Raw genomic sequence first — 22,387 nt, forward strand, 5'->3', positions numbered from 1 at the left:
CTAATTTTTTTTTTTTTACTCTGCTATGTGAACGCTTACAACCTCTGCACATCATGGAACAAAATTAACGGTGGTGGCCAGTCGTATTGGAGAATGTTTCTTTTTTATGTATGCATGCATGAAAGGCACAGAACAATTCAGCTGTATGCCAAAAGTGATCATCCCTAGTAAGGTTCTTCTCTACTTAACGACAAAAATCTACTTACAATCAAAAGAATTTCGAAGAGAGAAAAGTAACAAGGTAGAGTCTTGAACATTCTACATTCTATTGATACCAATAAAAGATTACTTCCAAGAAGGGGATCAGGGGGAAACCTGCTTAGAAAGGCTGATATCCGGGGGTTTTTATTGAATATCCTTTCATGTGTTTTGTCTTGTAACAGGTATCAAAGAAAAAAAAAAAAAAAAAAGAATGCAAGCAATTGGTAATAGGCATGTAGGGTTAATAGATAGGTAATTACCGAATAGTAGTACTAGATCTCGGACAACATGCATTAATATCATGTGGATATCGGATTTATTAGTCTCGATTGCCCAATAATTGCAGTTTCAGGCTTTGTATTCTGTTGTGCTGTTCTTTGCATGATTCTGTAGCGCACTCTGTGTTTATCGATCTCTTGATTAGGACTTAATCACCATCTATATATGACCAAAATGGCATCAGGCGAGGGTTTTTTCATTCACGTACGAATTTTGCAATTAGAAAGTCTAGTACGTACATTGGATATAGGCCAGCTATGACATCTGAGTCCTTTTGTAGAGAATGATCTTTCAGTACGTCGATCAGGCCTTCCAAGTATTCCCATGGGATAATGAAAGTTGTTATCACTTTTAATTACAAGCACATACAAAGCGTAGTCATGAGAGCAGTCACGAATATCTGAACGCGCATGTGGTGCTTAATTTACCATTGAGATGAGCACCTCATATGTCAATCCGATCTTTATCCGGATTTCTACTCGATCCGAGTACTGTTATATTTCTTGCTTTCCCTTTGCATGTATCAGAGATCATACAAGCTGGAAACCCTAAAACTTTAAGCCTTCTTTGGATAAAATTAAAAGTAGCAAAATGGCATGCAGCCTGCTCTGCTATGAGTTTAAAAAAAATGGAACCATGCATGTGTGTCAAATGTCAACTGGTTGTGGGAAAGGTCAATCTTCCTTACAACTTTCGGCAGAGGCGGATGGAGGCTGGAGCTGCAGATAACGAAATTCAACCTTGGCTATCGAAGCTTATCTTCTAATTTGCCCATATAGTATTTGACTTGAGAAACATGGAGAATGTCAGCAGAACTGTCTTTTGACTGCTAAGGGCGGGGACCGTCCTTCATACTGTGAGATTCGGATATCCAAAAGAAAAGTTGCACAGAAGAGAACATTACTTTATATATTGATGATTCTGGTCCACTAACATGCATGTAGCCAGATTATGAATATCCTTGACGTCACTATTTCGAATGTCAAACCAAAAACGAAAGAGAAGTGCATAAGTGCATGCATGCCTTACACAGATCGATCAGAGCGATTTGTCGGGGAGAAAAAATAACTAGGGGAATCTATATATCATGGCCGCGGGGTGTTGACATAACATCTTTAAGTTACTTAAACCAAAACTTCAATTCAAAAACTAGAATACACTACTAAATGTGGGATATGCAGGAATGGACGGTCCACTTGCATGCATGCATGCATCTAATATTCAGTCACTTGGAAAAAGAAGAGAAAGAGATCAAGCTAGGGACAAGGATTGTGGTTGGAGAAGGGGGGATGAGTGCTTAGCTAGTAACCTTACCATGTATGCATGCTGCATGAAAGATAATCGACCTAGCTAGGATATATCCTATGCATTATATATCATACTGATCACCCGGCCAATATCGATTGAGGAAAACGAAGACTGCTTTTCAGTGATCTCTGAATGAGATGATTAGAAACTCAAACCGTAAACTAATTAATTCATATTGGACGTTAATTAAATAAGAATATTATAAGAAATCATAAAATAAAAGTAATTGATCTAGCTAGCCGATCATCAGTACTGTGTGCATATATATATATGCATCCCCTGCGTTGACTTTATTCAATACCTCGCCTCGATTGCCCCACAGATGGTTGCATTCATTATTCATGTCCGTCCGTCGTAAATATCCTAATTATTCGTTGTCATCATTCATCATAATATATAATTATTGTCAAGATCTATATATCAAGATGCCATGATATATATCATTAACGTGACAACGTCATAATAGCCCCCCACTATATATATACACACAATTGCCGTGATCATCCAGTGTAGAAGGGATATTTGTACCTTCTAGCAATCAAGCCCACAACCTATAATATAGCAAAGAGATAAAGTTAAAAACTGACTCAGACTCCTAAGAGAGAGATGACTCACACTTCTAGCAGGAAATGAACTTACACTTCTAAGAGAAAATAGACTTAAATTCCTAAGAAGAGATAGGTTCCTACTTCTAGAAGGAAAATGCTTCACAAGACTAATTGGATTCCAATCACTCTAAGGAAATAACCTCTATAAATAGTCTACATGAGGTAACAAATTCTTAACTCAATTAACTACACTGTCTTACTCTCATATTATATTTCTGACTTTGGCATCGGAGTTTCTTTAGGGCAACCAGTGCCGCCCCTTTATTCATTACAGTAGGTGGCGGTGAAACAAGTCCTTAACACAATACTATTACTATTTAAAATCATTTATTCTAAGTACTGCTACACAATTAATAAGTAGCATAATATATATATATATTAAGAATACTAATGCTATACTCCTCTCTTATTTTCATTTTATTATGTAAGATGTGACATATTTATCATCATTAGATGATACAGAATCATCAAATAAAAAATTATTCAATAGTGATAAACGTGTCGCATCTTATATAGAAAGATGAGAATGAAATATTAATAATATTGTGTATTAAATTTCTCATATATTAATTGTCAATGTTAATTTGAGACATTACTATCGCTATATATCTATCTATAATAATAAGCGCCTATCGCGCTTCTACAGGAATGAGCAGGAATGAGCAGTGAATTGTTGCGTTCCGTTTTTTTCTTCCGTTTTTATTGCATAGTTACCTTTTTAACCTTTTGTTTTCTTCCTTTGTGTCCGTTTATATCAGAATGTTTTAGTCTTTAGTGAGATTGTGTCATTCAAAAGAATTTCAGACCACACAAATCTTTCATTCTCGTCTTCGTATTCCTCCCAAGTTCTCTCTCTAAACTCAGACCCATCCTTTATTCTCTCTCTCTATCTCGCGACTCTCAATTTCTCTTCATCTTGCTGAACCACTCTCTCTCTCTCTCTCTCTCTCCGTTTTTGAATTTATGTATTATTTTGTTTATGAATTTGATGATCTGTGATTTTTGTTTGCAGAAGGAACATATCACTCCGATTGGCTTGAAGATCGTGGTAATTTCAACTCCATGTCTTTTTGCTTTTCAACTCCTCCTCAGGAGAAGAAAAAGAGCAGCTCTTCTTCTTCTCCTCCTCCTCTTCTTCTCCTTCGTCGATGAAGTCCAATATTTACCTGCTCTTTGGGAGGGAAAAGCCTGTGCATAAGATTTTCAGTGGTGGCAAACGTACATTAAAAAACTCCTCTTTTCTATGATTGCCTCATGAAATGATATGGAAATTGTTTTCGAGTTCTTTTTTTTTTTTTTTTTCTTTGCTTCTGTCTATTCTAATTTTATTTCTGGTGTGGAAATTGCTGTTGGTGGCGCTTCTGCTGCTGCTACTGTTGGAGCTACGGCTGTTGGGGGATGGCAAGAAAGAGGGACTTGCGTTCTAATTAAGTTTCTTGATATCTTGGAGAGATTGACTCCATCGATGCCCTCTAAGATGCTTCAAAAACACACGGAGAGAGAGAGAGAGAGAGAGAACACCAAAAACCTTCCGGGGTGACTGCAATTGGGACATTTCTGATCTTCGTTTGGCCTTGTTCTACCCTTGTAAGTCTAATTTCAGCCATATTTAAGAAGAATTCGCAGCAATATTCACTCAAGATGGGGCATTTACAATGAAAAATACACTGAAGCCCGGTGGATTATTAGAGTCACTCGAACGTTATAGAAGTGAATAAAATCCCGAGAAATGAAGAACTGCTTCTTTGACAACAAAACTCTTCTTCTCCAAAATAGCCTCGGTACCTTGTAAACACACAGATATGAAAACTGGAAAGCTGTGTTTTATGTTGACTCTAGGATAATAATTAGAGTGTTAGTGGCTCTTTAATTTGTAAAGTTCAAGAATTTACCGGAAGGATTCCCCTCCCCAAAAAAAAAGTGAAAGTTAAAGAGGCGATGGCTATGAGGCTGGTGTTTCCTACTGCTTTAGCAATTTGTCTACCTCTACTTTTGATGATTGTGGGATTGTGGGTCACCTAAAAAGAAAATTAGTCATATTAATATATTAATATTAAAAGTTTGATAAAATAAATAATAAATTAAAGGTACACAAACCTTTAATTTAAGTCTTTCTTTTCTTTTCTAAGATTAACAATAATTTAAGTGAAAGATTTTCATAAAAATAATTTAAGATCAACTCAATCATATATATATATATATATCTTATATGTATGTCCTTGTCGGAATAAAAATATTAATTAAGGAAACTAGGTATGAAAATAGTTGATATGTATGTCCTTGTCGGAATAAAAATATTAATTAAGAAAACAGGGTACGAAAATAGTTGGGAGGACTATTGAAATTTGCGATCGACGATTGTTTTGAAAATAATTGGGGGTTCGAATAATTGACTTGACTCCACTCGATTAGGAAACGTAATGGGAGATTGAAATAATTCAATAATTGCCCCCACTACTTTTTTTTTTTTTTCCATTCTTTAACCTGTCCCAAACGGCACAAATGTGTGGTTTCGCTGTGATTTCTTTCAAGCTCTAGAAAGAAACACACGTGATTATCGGTTCACAAACTCTATGTTGGAAAGCGATATTCCAGCTACTGTGTATATATTATGGATGATTTTCTTTCTTTGTCAGAGTTCTCAACTTTTCTTGAGAGAAAACGAAATATATATATATTATAGAAAGCCCCCTCCCATAATTAACGTAGCTTTATGTATTAGTGTTGGCTTTAGCGCTTAAAAAGTAAATGGCACTTTTTTTTTGTCAAAAAAACAAAAGGCACTTAATAATTTGTTTGGTGCGTGACAATCATCATTTCAATTCAGTTTTATATATTCCGTTTTACTTTTTTTTTTTCATTTAGCTGTAAATCTCTAAGAAAGTGAGAAACGTTAAAAGTAATTTAGAAAGAAAAGAAAAAAAAAGGACAAAATCTAATTGTAAAATAGTAGTAAAAAAAAGTAAAAAATAAAATAAAATATTAAATAATATTAACAATAAAGTAAAAAATAATAATAAATAATAGTAGAGTAGATTAAGAGGGTAAGCATTGTTTGTTTGTTTTGTCAATTGTGAGGCCATAGAAGTTAAAGTTTAAATGCACTCAACTACATGTTTAAATATTAAATAATATTTAAAATTGAATTGCACTCAGCTGTGTTTATCCTCCAACGAGTTTTTAATGTATGATTATTATTATTATTATTGTTGTGAACAGTTATAATCCTTTTTTTAATTATTTTTAAGGCAAGTTAGGCAACAGCTGTAAGACTTTATACTTCCGTGAACGATGAAATGCACTATATATATATATATATATATATAATGAGTGGAAGTATGTTGGTGCAGCAATCAGTGTGCTTTCAAATCAAGCTAACTTCTAGACTCGGATAGATAAGATTATAAGAAAGCGATTGATACAAATTAACAATTTATTAATTTATTGGCAACTTTACCCTAATCATTTCGAAGATAATAGTGTAGTATGGTCAATAGGATATGGCCAAGTAGAAGGTGTTGTCTTTCTGGGTTGGGTAGGATATCTTATCCTATAAAAAGTACTTATATATCCTATAAAAAAACACACGTGATTATCGGTTCACAAACTCTTTTTCTTTTTTAAGATTAACAATAATTTAAGTGAAAGATTCTCATAAAAATAATTTAAGATCAACTCAATCATATATATATATAAATATATATACATCTTATATTTACATCAGATCAAAAACAGTTTTACAAATTGCCTTCTAAACAAGTTGATTCACATGAATCACCAAAAAGTAAAACCGAAAACTGCTTTAAGGACGCCTGGTTTTCATTTGGTGGTAGAGAATCCACTTCTCAGCACAAATACATTGCATGTGGGTTTCCCTTGTGTGTATTGTCACGTACATAAACCTCCCACATTCCTCTCACGAAATAAAACTGTTTTCCATTGACCCACCCCGACTCCTATCATTTCGCTCCTCACCTTCTCTTTCCTCTCACTTATTTTCTCTACTTTTTTTTTGCCATATCTCATAGAATTTACATGTGGGTTTCCATTTTTGTTGATAAAGCTCTGTAAGAATAGATTTTGGTCGTTGTCTTCTTTGGTTTTCTCTTTTTTGCTCTGTTTGGAGGGTTTTCTGATGGAAAACGGTGCGGATTCGACCTCCTGGGATTTTTTCAGCTGTATCCATGTCTAACATCTTCGGTTTCAGTGGTAAACTCTCGATTGCTTTAAAAAAACATAAATGATATACTTTAAGTGTTCTTCTAAATAACATACTCAGTAAAGAATTCATCAAAATTAAACTGTTAACCTCTCTCTCTCTCTCTCTTTCAACAAAAACGGTGACCCTCTGTTTTAGACCAGACAACTCTGATCCGTAAGATTTTTACAGGTCTTCTGTAGCTGTCAGGCGCCGCAGCTATGATGCTACATCTCTTGTCTCTTATAGAGAGATGCTTCACGAAAGATGTTATGAAGCAATAGAGTGATACTTTGTCATAATTTTCTCTATAAAAGAATTATTCAGCTCATCTTCTTTCGTATCTCATCTTCTTCACTTTTCTAAATTTAGTCTGTATTCTTACTCTGTAATCTCTTTCTGCTTTCTCACTTTGCAATGGCTCAGCAATCTTCCCATCACCAATATATGAGGTATTCTGCACCTCATTCACCAATTGTTTCTGCTTCTTCTTCTTCCGTAGGTGCTATAATGCAATCCAATAATGATCTGACTAATAAGTCAGATAATGAAATTATATACGAGCTTGTGAGTCTCGGTACCCGATACTCATCAACCCTTGTCGCATATTCTCAGCGACTACAATCTAGGACTGGTGGGGTTGACAAACTCCACGAGAATATTTTTATCCTTCAGCGGCTTCTTATGGAGTCCAACATGAAGATAGAAGCAGTAAAGCGAGAGAACGGAGATTTAAAATATTTGCTTAACTCTTCTTTTCGAGTGGCTACTCATTTAGATAGGAAAGACATGCAGATTTTTGAAGAGCAATAGCGTTTAAAGATTGAGGCAAAGAGCCTTAAATTTCTGTAATTTTACTTTGTGATAATAAAATAATATTTCACAAATATTCATATTTGTGTTTCTATCTTCTGTTAGATCTTCTGTGTGTTCCATTTTATTTCTCCTTTAATAATGCACAATTTCTTACAAAATCGTAATATGAATCTGAAATACTAATTGTATTTAAGAGATGGTATTTTAGATCTAATAATTTCATTCATCTCCTCCATGAATGTTCTCTAAATCCCAACTGAAACTTCTCATTTTACAAATTTTGTTAGTTACAGTTCACTTGTAAAATCTTTGCTTGTTATTTGGAAAAATTCCATGGGATCAAGATATCAACAATCATGACAGTGTTGCTGCTCTCCTTCTAAACAGGTTGATTCACATGAATAACATCAGTTGTTTCAGTATACTGAATGAGATGTACTTATTTCTTCTGTTCTTTATTTTAGGGCATTTCACCCCTCTCTTACTTGCTGTTGAGCAGTGCATAGCGGTGTTGCTGATTGCTGAACGTGTTGCTAATTACTATTATTTACTTTCATGGGAAAGTTTTGCATAGTTACTTTTTTAACCTTTTGTTTCCTTTCTTTGTGTCCGTTTATATAAGAATGTTTTAGTCTTTAGTGAGATTGTGTCAGTGATATTTTTTCAAAAGAATTTCAGACCACACAAAATCTTTCATTCTCGGCTTCGTATTCCTCCCAAGTTCTCTCTCTAAACTCAGACCCATCCTTATCTCGACGTTCCTTCCTTTATTATCTGTCTTTCTAATGCATTATTGATATGCCTGTGCTCGAGATCTGTGTGATATCTTCCAAAGTCATCACCAAATCTTGCACTTGTGTCTAAAACAAAGCAAACAATATATAAAACCAAATGAAAACAGGGTATGGGTATCCCAAGTGGGCAGCCCTAATTGAAATGATCTGTCATTTATTAAATGGATTCACGAAGTCTTTCCTCTTTTTCGTCTTTTATGTTTTTAATGAAAGGAGGTCAGGCTGCAGCGTTTTCAAAAACAAAAAGTCACTTCACAGACTAAGTGAAAGAAAAAACAAACTGTAACCTGTTGTATTTGGGACACGCTAAAAATATAGGTTGACAGTCTTATCCTAACACTCTTTTTTTGTCATTTTATTAAGATATAAGTTTATTTAAAATTACCTACTACTTAATTAATTAAATTAAATTAAAATTAAATTATGTCCGCTTAAAAAGTTTACAGCAACAATACTTGCTAGAAATGATTGGTTGAAACAAAAAAAAAAAAAACAGGTTATGTACAGATGGATGACACTTTGAATTATGGAAGCTTGAGGCAGCTTCAAGATCACAATTGGATTGCTTGCCTTTTAGTGCGTGTCACCTTTTTTCCTAAAATATAATCCCATAAATTTCCATAAAAATTAAAATCCATCTACCAGAAGGGACTACAGACTGATGGTCCACTTGTTGAGAATTATTGACATTCGTATTAAGGCAATTGGGCCCAGCTTTATGACTGGAGACCAGAGACGTACAAACTAAAGGGACAGCTGCCGAAGAAAAAGATTTTATTTTTTCCATGTATTTTTAAAATACTCTTAAATATTAAAAATAAAAAATAAGACAACTTGTTATGTTCCAATTTCTAAGACATACAGATGTTTTAATACAATTGCTATATTTTTCTTTTATACTATTATTTGCTTTCATGGAAAAGTTTTACATTTATAATTTGCCTCTACTAGGCAAACGTCCCTTGGACGTTTTAATTCTACTAGTATAAATATATGTATATATTTAACACTCGATCGTCAAAATCCATTTGGATTTTAGGACAGTACTATAAGTACTAATTAGCACGATCACCGCCATCAAGTGCGCGAATATATTAATCAAGGATCAATCAATGGTGATCATTTTAGGCCATGACAAGCCATCTAATGTGACATTGTGGATCGTTTTAGGCTATGATTCTTTAAATATATATGGAGGGCTCATGGATTATAATATATATATATATTAATTCATGATGAGAGTTCTTTAATTTAGATTTTGAGAAGGCTAAAAGAGGTATTTTAATTATTATTTTTTTAAAGCTAGGGTTAAATGATGGATTTTTAGAAATTTTAAGAAATTATATATATTACTAATTTTTTATTCATGTGGTCCATATAACATATATAGTCCATACCATGATCGTCTTTCTTTTTCGTCGTCCCCACCATTTCCATACCTTCTCAGAGTCAGTGGTAAGAATGGCCAGAGGAAAGCTGGAGGGTTTGACTCCTTGGAAAACTTTTCGTGGAGTCACGGTGAAATCAAGAGGCCATGCCATGTCTTGTATATGGAGAAAATTTCATTGACCATTAGATCTTCATAAAGCAACAAAATCTTTAAACAATCAAAAGTCAAACTGAAAAGACTGAGAATCTCCCTTTTATCATTGTCTTTTTTTCTGAGCAGAAACAGAACCTTTCTTTTTTTTTTAGAAAAAAAAAAAAAAAAGGATATATAAACGATGCTTCTCGGACCAAATAATTATCCGACGAGCTTTTATGATTGTTTTTCATTGAAGCCACACGTGAAAAAACAGGATTCTCCTATATATATCCTAGCTATACGATCCTCTCCAGCCAACTGGCAGCTTTATTCCCTTTGGATAAACTCTAACCACAAGTAGGTAGTTCTGATCGATCTAGGGTTGGACATGAGACGACTCGTACGTGGTATAGAAACAAGATGCCGGATATATGTTATGCACGTACATAACATGTAGGGTAGATTTCGTATATGAGAATTTTTATTTTAAATTTTTATCTCATTATTATAATTTTTTTTAATTTTTATATAAAATATAATAAATCATTTAATTTTTTTAAATCTTAATATAATTTTTTTAAATTTTAAAATAATAATAATATTAAAAAATAATATTTTAAACTTTTATCTTAAACTCAAAATTCTTATCTCTACTTCCAAATCTCCCGATAGACTCACCGTGATCATCAATTCATGAGTGATTGTCAGCAAAATTGGCAAGATGCTCCCGGCGGCCATTTCAATCAATATTGCTCGCTAGCTAGCTAGGAATCAAGCAACCAGAATGCATGTAGAATTAGCACTGCTCAGGGGATGGAATTTTCAGAATTTGCGTACCATGCAGCATTGCAGCTGCTTCCACTACTACATTTGAAAGTAATGGCAGAATAAAGTCATTATAATTAAGAAACTCCATCCGGCCTGCAGGTGCAAAAAATAATGGAAATATTATATATATATATATAGAAAGAGAAAAACGAGCAACATCGCATGCATCCACGTACAGTTTAGTAGTTTAATATATAACATGATTAAGCAGTAGTAGTAGTACTGCCCTAGCTAGCTGCTGGCCTGCATCTTTTAATTCCCTTATTGGTTTCAATTATTTCTCATTTCTTTGGTGGGTGTGGTGTCTCATTGTTGTTGTTAAAGATGAGACAGATCATCCATGCAATTCGAATAAGAGAATATTAATTTAATTAATTTTAAGTTTACGCAATTAATAAACATTTAATTAACTTTAATTGATGGTTGGTGCATGATCAAGTTTTAGATTCTCCATTATGAAATTCGCGGGTCACCTACTGGTCATGATGATCATGATCAACTCAATTCATTGTTAATTATTATTCATGTTATGCAAGAAAAATATATACTTTTATATTAATTAACTCTCAAAATTATTAATATTTATATATATAAAATTGTATTCAATCTTTTCTGATATAGCTTTTTGCTCAATAATTACGCACCGTAACCATCAATCTATGTATTAAGCTATTATATATAGCAGCCCCACTCTGCGATATTTTAGACTAATATTTTATATTTGACACAAACCCATAGCTGACTAATTTAAATTCTCATCAATGTCGTTGGGTCCAGCTTATAACCACTAAGCAGGGCGTTGCACCATCATAATAACTGTACACTGTTCATGTTATGAATTAGGATAATATTAGTTATAAAAAGAGAAATGATTTAGTCATAAAAGAATTTCACAAAAATAAACTTACAAACGTCTGACATGGTTTAATGTGGTACCTTAACTCTTAGGATAGTTTGGATTCAGAGATGAGATGATTAATTTTAGATAAAAAATTAAAATTGAATAAAATATTATTAAAAAAATATTTTTTTCATATTATTATTTTTTAAGATTTAAAAAAGTTGAATTGTTTATTATATTTTGTGTAAAAATTTAAAAAAAATATAATAATAAGATGAGATGAAACATTTTAATACATTCAAATATGACATTAAAATTAGTTTTATTCTAAAGTAAATCAAACTGCAGAGCACATGACTTACACCAGTTTGTAATCAATCATGTCTTATTTTGTCTTCTCTATTATTTAATAAGAATAGAATATTTATTATGGTTGTGATATTTCCAAGTTCTCCACTTTGGACCTTAAAAAGTTGCAATCAGCTTATAATTAATTAATATGACTTCCAATTGGCAATAATTTACTCCAATAATTATTATTTGTACTCGATCGGGCTTTCAAATATCCTTTTTATTTAATGTGATTCAGCTAATCATTCTAATAAAATATTTAAAAAATATATAAAAATAATTATATATAAAAATTTTATAAAAAGAGAGTACAGTACAAAATACATATATCACAATAAGAGTGGTGAAAGAACTAAAGAAGCCCTTATAGCAAAGTGGGCCCAAACGGGCCTACATAGCCGTCCGGTTAAGGTTCCACTTCATAATAAAAATACAATAAAAAATGAAAGTAAAACAAGCCCAAAACAGCACCCAGTACGGCTGTTACACTGCAAAAACATCCAATCATTGGACTACATTAAACAAAAAAAGCTGAAACCAGCTTTTGACACGTGGTAATTTCGGAAAGAAATTCTTTAGACGAGACAAAGGCGCTGTCAGCCTATCATTTCCACACGTCTTTTTGGAGTTGAAAAGCCGTTAATCCCGCCAAGTTGTTTTGCTAACTATCACCGCCAAATTATGGTTAATTACTTTAATATCTAACTATTTGTATTTATTTGCTTTTGAATTCCCCAAGGCCGAGGGATTTGGGATGATGCTGGTGGGAGAGAGGTCGCCTTCCTCATTGCTTCAACTTCCAAACTCTGCAACTGCAACCCCACGCGTATGCATATATTTTCTCTAAAAATTCACCCATTTTTGTCCCCTCACTTCACTCATAATTCCACCTCCATATCTCGTATTTAAGCATTCAGAGGCATATCACCTCCCCATGCCTATCCTCTATCTTTCTGCCTGTACATAACACCCAGAGAACTTGGAAATTAGTCAAACCATCTTCGCTTTCTTTTTCTTGGCACATTATTAAGGTATGTTTAACTGTAACTTTTTTTTTTTTTTTTAAGTCTCGTTTATGATATATAAGTGCTTCTACATCTATAACTAAATTCTAATTTAGGCTTACTTGTGTGTTTTCCGTTTCGTGTTGTCTGTTATTTTCTACTTGTTGGCATTTGGAGTTTGGTGTCTGTTTTAATGTTTCAAAATTTTCAATGGATTTATGTGTTGTTCCTCAATCTCTGGTTCTTGATCATTGAATTACAAGTACTTCTCAAGTTGGCAAGGAACCCACTAAAACAGTGGAATTGCATTCTCTTCTGGGTTTTAATTATATGATATTTCATGCTCCTGATTAAAACATATGTTATTATGATTTTGGGTACATAGTTGAGGAATAGGAACAATAATTTGGGATGTGCGGATGGGAGGCTTCACAGCTAGGATTGTGTAATTCATTCTTAGATACTGTACAGCTCTACTTTGTTATTCCTCTCTGATAACTGCGTTTTTTCCTGTTTTATTTCACTATTCCATACTAGGTTGATGCCTGGACTAGCTATGGATGCTGTATATGGGGTTGGTGAGGCAGAGCGCGAATCCAGTGGCAGCCAAGCATCAAATCAGGAAGGCTATACCCAGCAAGGCTCTCCAAGAAGTTCATTGAGTTCACAAAGTGCTCGAAGTGACTCCATTTATCTTGCTGCCAATGGTGCGATCGACACCTCTATCGAGCAGCTGTATCACAATGTCTGTGAGATGCAGAGCTCGGATCAGTCACCCTCGATGGCCAGCTTTGTGTCATACGGGTGGGAATCAAGGATTGATTCAGAATTACGTCATCTTGTTGGAGCTTGTGAGGAATTTGAGGTAACAAAGGAGGTGCTAACAGAAAATAAGCAGAGGAGTAATATTGGAGGGGACTTTACCCCAGAGAAAGAAAACTGGTCCATGACTAAAAAGTCTACAAAGAAGGCTAAGACTCCATCTGCGAGTCCTAAGCAGCTTCCGCGCTTGCAAATGGACCCCGGAGCATTAGCAAAATCAAGTACTCGGAGTAAATCTTCTCATGAGAGACCTCCAATTGATAAGAGGTATGAGAAGAATTCAAGTAAAATAAATGCAATTTTTGCTATGAAAAAGCAGAGAAATGTTGCTTTACTGGGAGCAAAATTTCAGGCTGGATTTGAGGATCCTCTTGAGGCAGGACTAGATAACCCAGACCTTGGCCCCTTTTTGCTTAAACAAAGTAGGGATATGATCTCTTATGGTGAAAATCCTCAGAAAGCTCTTGAATTGGCTCTTCGGGCATTGAAATCTTTTGAGATATGTGCAAATGGGAAACCCAGTTTGGGGCTGGTCATGTGTTTGCATGTTATAGCAGTAATATACTGCAGCTTAGGCCACTACAACGAAGCAATTCCGGTTCTCGAGCGCTCAATTGACATCCCTGTGATAGAGGATGGCCAAAATGATGCGCTAGCTAAGTTTGCTGGATGCATGCAGTTGGGTGATACTTATGCAATGCTTGGTCAGATTGAGAATTCAATTCTGTTTTATACAGCAGGTCTTGAAATCCAAAGGCAAGTATTGGGAGAAACAGACCCTCGATTTGGTGAGACGTGTCGCTATTTAGCTGAGGCCCATGTTCAAGCATTGCAGTTTGATGAGGCCGAGAAGCATTGCCAGATGGCTCTTGACATCCACAGTGAGAATGGTTATCCTGCTTCTCTCGAAGAAGCAGCAGATAGGCGGCTCATGGGACTGATCTGTGACGCAAAGGGAGACTATGAAGCTGCTCTTGAGCACTATGTTTTAGCAAGCATGGCCATGGCAGCCAATGGCCAGGATATAGATGTGGCTTCAGTTGATTGCAGCATTGGAGATGCGTATCTATCCTTGGCTCGGTATGACGAAGCAGTCTTTTCTTATCAAAAAGCAGTCACAGTCTTTAAGTCAGCTAAAGGAGAGAATCATCCCTCCGTTGCCTCAGTTTTTGTGCGTTTGGCTGACTTGTACCATAAGATCGGGAAGTTCAAGGAATCTAAATCTTATTGTGGAAATGCACTTCGAATCTATAGAAAGCCAAATCCTGGGATCGCCTCAGAAGAGATTGCTAGTGGTCTTATTGATGTTTCAGCTATCTATCAATCCATGAATGAATTGGAGCTGGCACAAAAGCTACTCAAGAAGGCTTTGAAAATATTTGGTGATGCCCCAGGTCAACAAAACACAGTTGCAGGAATTGAGGCCCAGATGGGGGTCATGTATTTTATGATGGGGAACTACTCCGAATCTTACAACTCCTTGGAAAGTGCCATTTCGAAATTTCGGGTGAGTGGAGAGAAGAAATCTCCACTGTTTGGGATTGCTCTTAACCAAATGGGACTTGCCTGCGTACAGCGCTATGCAATAAACGAGGCTGCAGATTTTTTTGAAGAAGCAAGGAGTATTCTGGAAAAGGAATATGGGCCATATCACCCCGATACACTAGGGGTTTATAGCAATCTTGCTGGCACTTACGACGCAATGGGCAGGTATCATTCTTTTGTTACTTTTTAGCAAACTGATTGATCTGAGTTTTTATTGTGTTGCACTGTTACGGTATTTTGCCTCTGATCCTCTTCCTCTGCTTCGTGTTTTTGGCCATCAACATAGTATATGACAAGGCGTATGGACAATCCAAACACTGTTTAAGTTTACCTATTCTTCATAACATTATCTCTGTGCTTTTCAACTTGAAATTTGACAGGCTGGATGATGCCATTGAAATTTTGGAACATCTCGTTGGCATGAGAGAAGAGAAGCTTGGAACAGCAAATCCCGATGTGGATGATGAAAGGCGGAGGTTAGCGGAGTTGTTGAGAGAAGCGGGCAGAGTCCGGAACAGGAAAACCATATCACTGGTTACACTGCTTGACACCAACCCTGAGATCATAAATGACAATGGTATTATGGTATTGTAATGATGATTGTGTACATACGCTCCTTTGTCAAATATCTTTCAGAAGAGGTTTAGGTGTGGTTGTTTTGTTAGATTGGTGTTGTAAAATTGGGAAAAATAATCAAACAATAATAGGAGCTAGGAGGAGATTCTGGTTCAAATTGTTTACTCAAGTATTAGGTGTCAAAAGAAGTCGCATTCATATATTCTTGCACATTAATTGATGAGTTTTCTGTCACATTATTCCTTGGTATGTCTCGATATTAAAAAAACTATGGTGTGACATCGTTTTTATCAACTTCAAAGTTGATAGAACTTCATTATCTATGATTGGTGCAACTGCCATTTAGTTTGTTCTGCAAATCTTCACGATTTCAACATCCAGGAGCTGTTATATAACATCTGTGATGCTCAACTCCGTCGAATATGGCGTTTAAATGCTTGGTGGCGGTAGTTGAGCTACAATTGTCTTGAGGTGAAAGATCTGTAAATATTGTCATGGCTCAAAGTAGCAAGCAATTTTGATTGATTAACTTGAACTCAACAGCATCTACAAGCATCCTTGCCCTTCCCTTTCTCTGAAAGTTACTTGGACTAAGAACTATCCTATCATGAAGCTGCTTCGACTTGACTAACGATAGAAGACTAAGCTTTCAAAGACAAATGCCAACACACCCTCTCAACCTACCTCGACGGTTTAACTTCCAAATGTGATTGTAATATATTTTTTTATTAAATTTTATTATAATAAATTAAGCATAGAGGAAATGAGATGTAGTGAAGAAAGAGGAAGTATTCCAAATTTTAAAGTGCCCAAGTGAATTGTAATAATATTTTTTGTCACCTTTTTGCAATTAGTTTAAATTTAAATGATCAAATTTATACGTAACAATGTATGACCTATTGAAATAAAAGCAGAACTTCTGCTTCTTAAATGATAAATGTTGTAGAAAATTATAGATGTTAAAAGACCTAAACATGCGAATCTTGCAAGCACGGCTGAGTTGTTGACTGCTATAAGGGCTGCCTGTATAGTTGTCGTGAACTCCAGGTACTCTGTACTGATGAACAGGGGAAAATAATTGTTGGCAGCCTCTTACTTTCCTCTAGATGAGGAAAGTCAATGGTGTAGTGGAGTCCACGGCTTTCGTGCCTAGCAAGGGCACTGCTAACCACGAGCTTTGCACAACAAAAGAGGTTCCTCATTTCACAAGCCTCAAGCCCCACCATTGTTGGCTCCCAACCGTGTTGAAATAAGTAATCCTCCCATTTCCCCTCCAGCTCACCAATCTTTTGCTCTGCAAATTCCAGCCTTGTTGTTGACCGAACGATTCCAACGTAGTCCCACATGATTGATTGCAGTTCTTTCCTTACTTCCCTTGTCATTATTTCCACTCTGTTCATAGCATCACTTCCAAGTGCTAAAGGAACAACTGGTCTTGCCCACCAATTTGAAGCGCTGGGATCATGTTTGGAGCTCTTCATGTGATCAATTGAGGGCTGGACAGCTCTTCTTGCAAAAACTAGTGCTTCAAGCAATGAGTTACTAGCAAGTCGGTTTGCTCCATGCAAACCTGTGCATGCAACCTCACCAGCCACATACAAGCCACGCACATTTGTCTCCCCTTGGAGTCCAGCACGGACACCCCCGCACATGTAATGAGCTGCAGGAACCACTGGAATTGGTTGGCGAGTTATGTCCAGGCCATGTTGTAGGCACTCAGCAGCAATGTTGGGGAAGTGAGAGAGAATTTTTTCCCTGGGCTTGTGGCTTATATCTAGGAGCACATACTTCTCATTCCGCTTTTTAAGCTGGTCATCTATACTTCTTGCCACTACATCCCTGGGAGCAAGTTCTGCTCTCTCGTCATACAATGGCATGAACCTTTCCATTCCCAAATTGTACAGAATGCCTCCATCACCCCTAACAGCTTCAGTGATAAGAAATGCATTCTCTCGAGATTTGGCTGGTTTGATGGGAAGGCCTTCGTCAGCTAGGGCAGTTGGGTGGAACTGCACAAATCTGAGCAACAAAATAATGCCAAGAAAATATTATTTCCATTATATCAATATATAAAGATAAATAAAATCCTATTGCATACACAGTAAATGAGATCTTCTAATACTAAAATGATTTGCGGCCATGTAAGCAGAGGTGTAATCCTGATTTAGGAAATCTAAATTCACAGGCTAATGCAATTACTCTAACAAAATTGGCGGAAATGATGGGTTTCATTCTTCAAAGCCCCTATATAAGAGCAAAGTAGCTTATCCGGTATTGAGCTATATATATATATTCCCCAATTCCGCTCACCATCCCAAATGATGACCTTGCACATTCAAAAGTTACAAAAACAGGCATTGTGGGTTTGAATTTGGATCTTCAAAATTCTTCCTGAATTCTTGCATGATTACTTCAAAACAGTTTTGTTTGACATTTATCTGGGAGAATTTATAATTTCAAACAAAGTTCAAAGAAATTTACTCACTCCATATTGGATATTACAGCTTGAGCTCGATGGGCCATGGCCATTCCGTCTCCAGTGGCAACCTGTAAGAACCAATTGAGCATAAAGTAGAAAACAGAGAATGAAACTTGTGATCGAACAGGCTATATCTTTGAGATGGTGTTTTACTGCCACGTGCAGTCACAATCCACCAGATATAGGTAGAATTATAGTAGTATCTGAACGAATGCTAAATGGAGTAGTACAATAATAATGGATGAAATTAATATAACAAACAGAGAGAGAGAAAGAAAATCTATTACCATATCGTCAAATGATAAGATTAATTGTGTCTTTATACTCTTTCTCGGGTTTATTTTTTTCTATAGTTATGCAAGACTATCTGTTGAACCCAGGTATAATTTTGTCCTTCTAAGTAAAGAATCCCATCAATATCACTTTAGTGAAATGAATTTCTTTGTTGCTACCTTATGTATAGCAGTTTTCCGTTCAGTTTGTTCTGCTTGACTCAAAATAAGACAAAATTAGTAATTTCTGAATTCTTGTCTTGACTGCTGCCTCATAAGGTTGATGTATTCATATGTGATGAGACTTTTAAGCTTCAAAAATTTGATTTAAAAGAGAATGAAGTGACCTTGTAATTCAGATGTGATTAGACCTTGAAAATTTCAAAAAATTTTAGTTAATAGAGGATGATGTAACTTCGCAAAGACAAAACTCCATGTTTCTAAAATTATATACAGTAATAGAAGTGTTCACACCTATAATACAATGAGTGAAGATTTCAACATTATTAAAGAACCACAAGAAATACTTCTTTCAGATACAAAAACGATTTTTATACTGGCCATGTATGAGAGCATCATCATCATTAAGAAGCAATTGGAGAGTCAAACACCACTTACAATGTTATACACTGAAAGTGTGAAAACATTTACCGGAGGATTTGTAGTTGTCGGATACATGTGTCCAGCACCACCTGATGCAAGTAAAGTCACCTTTGAAATAATCCTAATCACCTGAAAAATACAAAACAGCAAAGGTTACAGAATATAGATACTGATATTTGGAAAAATATTACCACAGAGTTTAAGAGACTTTAAGAGGTAAATTCTTTCTTCACCTCTAATGTTTCAGTATTCAATGTGTCAAAACCAAGACATACTGTGTCAGAACCATCCTGCAATGTTGGCAATATACTTTCTTTAGTGAATGCTGGTATTCAAACTATGGTGGTTTCAAAGTTTGTGCATGTCAAATTGACACAGATAAAATAATGAAGTCCAGAAGAAAATTCAGCTAATATCATATTTGAAACAGTGCCTAAAACTCACATCCAAAATATGCTTAATTTTTCTTTTTTAAGATCATTCGGCAGAAGGGTACCATATAGGAGCATGTACAATACAATGTGAAACAAACATTATAAAATAGAGTGAAAAAGTGACCTGACAAGTTAACAAATCTACTGCAAGATGGTGTTCGAAAACAGATATATTTGGGTCGTTGACAACTGCCTCTAGTAGAGCACGTTCAATCTCCCTTCCAGTCATATCAGCAGCATGAACAATTCTATGATGAGAGTGCCCCCCCTCTCTTGCTAGATGCAGATTGCCATCTTCCCCATGATCGAATGATGCACCCATGGCAATCAATTCTCTGATTCTGTCAGGTCCTTCTGTACAGACAACCTGGATAACATAACCAAACTTGATAAAAAGCTCTACCATTTATGCAAGAGGCAATGGTAATTGACACTCGATGAGACAATATTGAGAGAGCAAACACAACCAAAGTTTGCAGATTCTATTTTTCATTATGGCAATGTTCATTAATGCAAACTTATTCAAAGAAACAATATATCATTTTCAGCTTTTAAAAAAAATCTCAGCTTATATAAATCAAGGGCATTAATTGTAGTTAAGTGCACTAACTCTGACAGTCTCCTCATCACAGAGATAAGCACCGGCTACAATTGTGTCGTGCATGTGACTCTCCACAGAATCTGAAGGGCAAAGCACAGCACTAACACCACCTTGAGCATAGTTTGTGTTGCTCTCATGGGGCTCAGCCTTGGTAATCACAGCAACAGTTCCATGTTTTGCAACTTCAAGAGAATAACGAAGGCCAGCAACTCCACTTCCAATGACAGCAAAATCAAAATACTTTGTGGAACCATCTCTCAAGCAAGATGAAGTGACAGTTCTAAGGGGCTTCTGATTATCACCAAATGGAGATTGGGAAAAATTAAACCTTTGGAACCGCAAGAATTTTGATACACCACATGACCTGGAAGATCAGGACAAAAAAAGCATTCCACAGATTCAGTACGCAAGTGTGAGAAAAAATAAAAATAATGACGTAATATACAGTCAATGGAACTATCTCGGTGCTATCATGAAATAAGTTTCTGCGCTGTGTTTATAGATTAATAAAAGCAGTTCTGTAAAACATAAATATCGGAAACCCAATGAGTACCATGAAAGCTCTTTCTGTGTACTTCTCTTTAATGCTATACCAGACACCCAAGAAGTTTTTCTACAACCATGTCCTTTGCTTAGTGCCACGCTATAATGCAAGTTGCCGCTTCCAGCAGGTATACAAGTAGTCATTTGCAATACTTCTGCCAGATAAAATCAGCATCAATACCATTAAAAAAAATATTAAATCAATAGGGATAGAACTATTATTTCAATCTATCCCTTGAATGATTTCACCTCCCCTCTATTTATTTTTTGTATTTCATCTGAGCACAATCTCTTTTCCATTTTTTACGATCTCTTTGAGCACAATCTGCACAGCCCAACGCCATCATATCCAAGTTTTCAGAGTTATTATGAGGAAGAAAGTAAATGTCAATATGTCATTCCCGTTCATAACAAGCTACCCCCAAGGCGTTGCTTACAATAAATCGAACTTCATAACCAGGCATTAGTACCAAAAAAAAAACAAAAAGAGTCATGATTGACATCCCTAAAATCAGAAACAAGGAAAATACATTAAAAAAATGTAAGGAGCAATTCAAATTAGAAAAGAGCAACAACTCATCACCAAGTAAACAACAACCCAACATCCTCGCATCGAAAACATAACCACCTATTATCCATAAAGAGCAGTTACGACAGAAAACCAGCATAAAACCTTTTAAATGGATAATGACGACTGAACTCCGGCATGTTAAACAGACGTGCCAGAGATTCAAGAGCTCATCAGAACATTAAATCAAACAGCTAAACCTCAAGTCAACCCTCTGCGAAAGGAAAGGAGTAAAAGAAGAGCTTTTAATACTTACAAAAAGATTGTATCTCTCTCAAACTGTATAAAGTCTGGCTATAAGATAATGGAAACAAACGTATTTATATCTGGGTCTCTTCGCTTGTTTTCAGACGATAAACCTGGATCCAATTAACAATAGAAAGAACACATATTGATCCCAAGAATATTTGTTCGCATAAATTAAAGATGACAATAAAACAAAAAATGGGGTCGGAGTAATTTGTAAAGAGACACGCCAAAGGAGAGGGGGAAGCCTACGTTCCGCATGCGCCAAATCCAATATTTGCTCAGGAACCACCATACTTCGAGGCGCCATCCTCCTCCTATATATGTGTGCAGCCAACGTTTCCTCTCTTGTTTTTTCTCCTGTAGTAACGGTTGTTTCGATTTTGTAAGATTCAGCACTATTACGACTTCATACTCTTAATCTTGATATCTTTCATTATAGTTTTTTTTTTTTAATTTTGCAAGCACTATAAATAATTTTATTTACCCAATTCAAATCACAATATCACATCAATTTATAAAATTATTTTATAATTTTTTTTTAGATGTACAAGTACTCATATTTAAATAAATAAATAAAATACTACTATATTTATAAAATAATCTTATAAATTAATATAATTTTATATGATATATTAGATATATTTTACAATAAAAATAATTTTATAATCTCACGAATTATCTCAAATTAAATCAGTTTGTAAGATTAATTTTATGTAATTTTCTTATGGCTAAAACATTTTTATTAAAATAATAATACTTTGAATTTCTCAAAACATTAAAAAAAATTAAAAAAATTAAGGAAACTCCAATATTATGGCTTATGCCATGCAATAATTAAATTGCTGATTAATTGGGTATGAAAATGAAAATTGGAATGGCGATTTTGACACCAAGAAGGCGGTCCACCTGGTCAGAAAAAGGTTGTGTTTTTGTTGGGGTAAT

The 22,387-nt window shown here is 35.3% G+C and overlaps 2 protein-coding genes across 4 annotated transcripts; one reads left to right on the top strand and one right to left on the bottom strand.

Annotated features, from left to right (window-relative positions):
- Positions 1-12,470: 12,470 nt before the first annotated feature.
- LOC122307218 (protein KINESIN LIGHT CHAIN-RELATED 2-like) lies at positions 12,471-15,930 on the top strand. The gene is made up of 3 exons (XM_043119948.1): positions 12,471-12,780; positions 13,291-15,285; positions 15,501-15,930. The coding sequence occupies exons 2-3, from the start codon at positions 13,295-13,297 to the stop codon at positions 15,712-15,714; spliced, it is 2,205 nt and encodes a 734-aa protein (XP_042975882.1). The 5' UTR covers positions 12,471-12,780; positions 13,291-13,294; the 3' UTR covers positions 15,715-15,930.
- Positions 15,931-16,487: 557 nt separating this feature from the next.
- Positions 16,488-21,866, bottom strand: LOC122307220 (L-aspartate oxidase, chloroplastic-like). 3 transcript variants are annotated; one of them, XM_043119950.1, is made up of 9 exons: positions 21,695-21,866; positions 21,453-21,555; positions 20,639-20,780; positions 20,095-20,449; positions 19,609-19,851; positions 19,284-19,340; positions 19,099-19,179; positions 18,182-18,243; positions 16,488-17,715 (listed from the first exon to the last, which is right to left on the bottom strand). In XM_043119950.1, exons 3-9 carry the CDS (start codon positions 20,770-20,772, stop codon positions 16,707-16,709), a joined length of 1,941 nt encoding a protein of 646 aa, XP_042975884.1. In that variant the 5' UTR covers positions 20,773-20,780; positions 21,453-21,555; positions 21,695-21,866; the 3' UTR covers positions 16,488-16,706. The 3 variants fall into 3 exon arrangements, with proteins under 3 accessions (XP_042975884.1, XP_042975883.1, XP_042975885.1); XM_043119949.1 differs by having other exon boundaries at positions 20,639-20,783; positions 21,695-21,865; XM_043119951.1 differs by lacking the exons at positions 21,453-21,555; positions 21,695-21,866 and adding an exon at positions 21,302-21,409 and having other exon boundaries at positions 20,639-20,783.
- Positions 21,867-22,387: the final 521 nt, after the last annotated feature.

This window comes from Carya illinoinensis, chromosome 4, assembly GCF_018687715.1.
Source record: "Carya illinoinensis cultivar Pawnee chromosome 4, C.illinoinensisPawnee_v1, whole genome shotgun sequence".
Taxonomy (NCBI): domain Eukaryota; kingdom Viridiplantae; phylum Streptophyta; class Magnoliopsida; order Fagales; family Juglandaceae; genus Carya; species Carya illinoinensis.

What these genes read in the sequence shown, in the direction of transcription:
- LOC122307218 (XM_043119948.1), top strand. Translation starts at nt 13,295, where the DNA reads ATGCCTGGACTAGCTATGGATGCTGTATATGGGGTTGGTGAGGCAGAG. An exon ending in ACTTACGACGCAATGGGCAG is followed by an intron (nt 15,286 to 15,500) that starts GTATCATTCTTT and finishes GAAATTTGACAG; the next exon opens with GCTGGATGATGCCATTGAAA.
- LOC122307220 (XM_043119950.1), bottom strand. Translation starts at nt 20,772, where the DNA reads ATGACTACTTGTATACCTGCTGGAAGCGGCAACTTGCATTATAGCGTG. An exon ending in GTGATGAGGAGACTGTCAGA is followed by an intron (nt 19,852 to 20,094) that starts GTTAGTGCACTT and finishes TATGTTATCCAG; the next exon opens with GTTGTCTGTACAGAAGGACC. An exon ending in TGAATACTGAAACATTAGAG is followed by an intron (nt 19,180 to 19,283) that starts GTGAAGAAAGAA and finishes TGTATTTTTCAG; the next exon opens with GTGATTAGGATTATTTCAAA.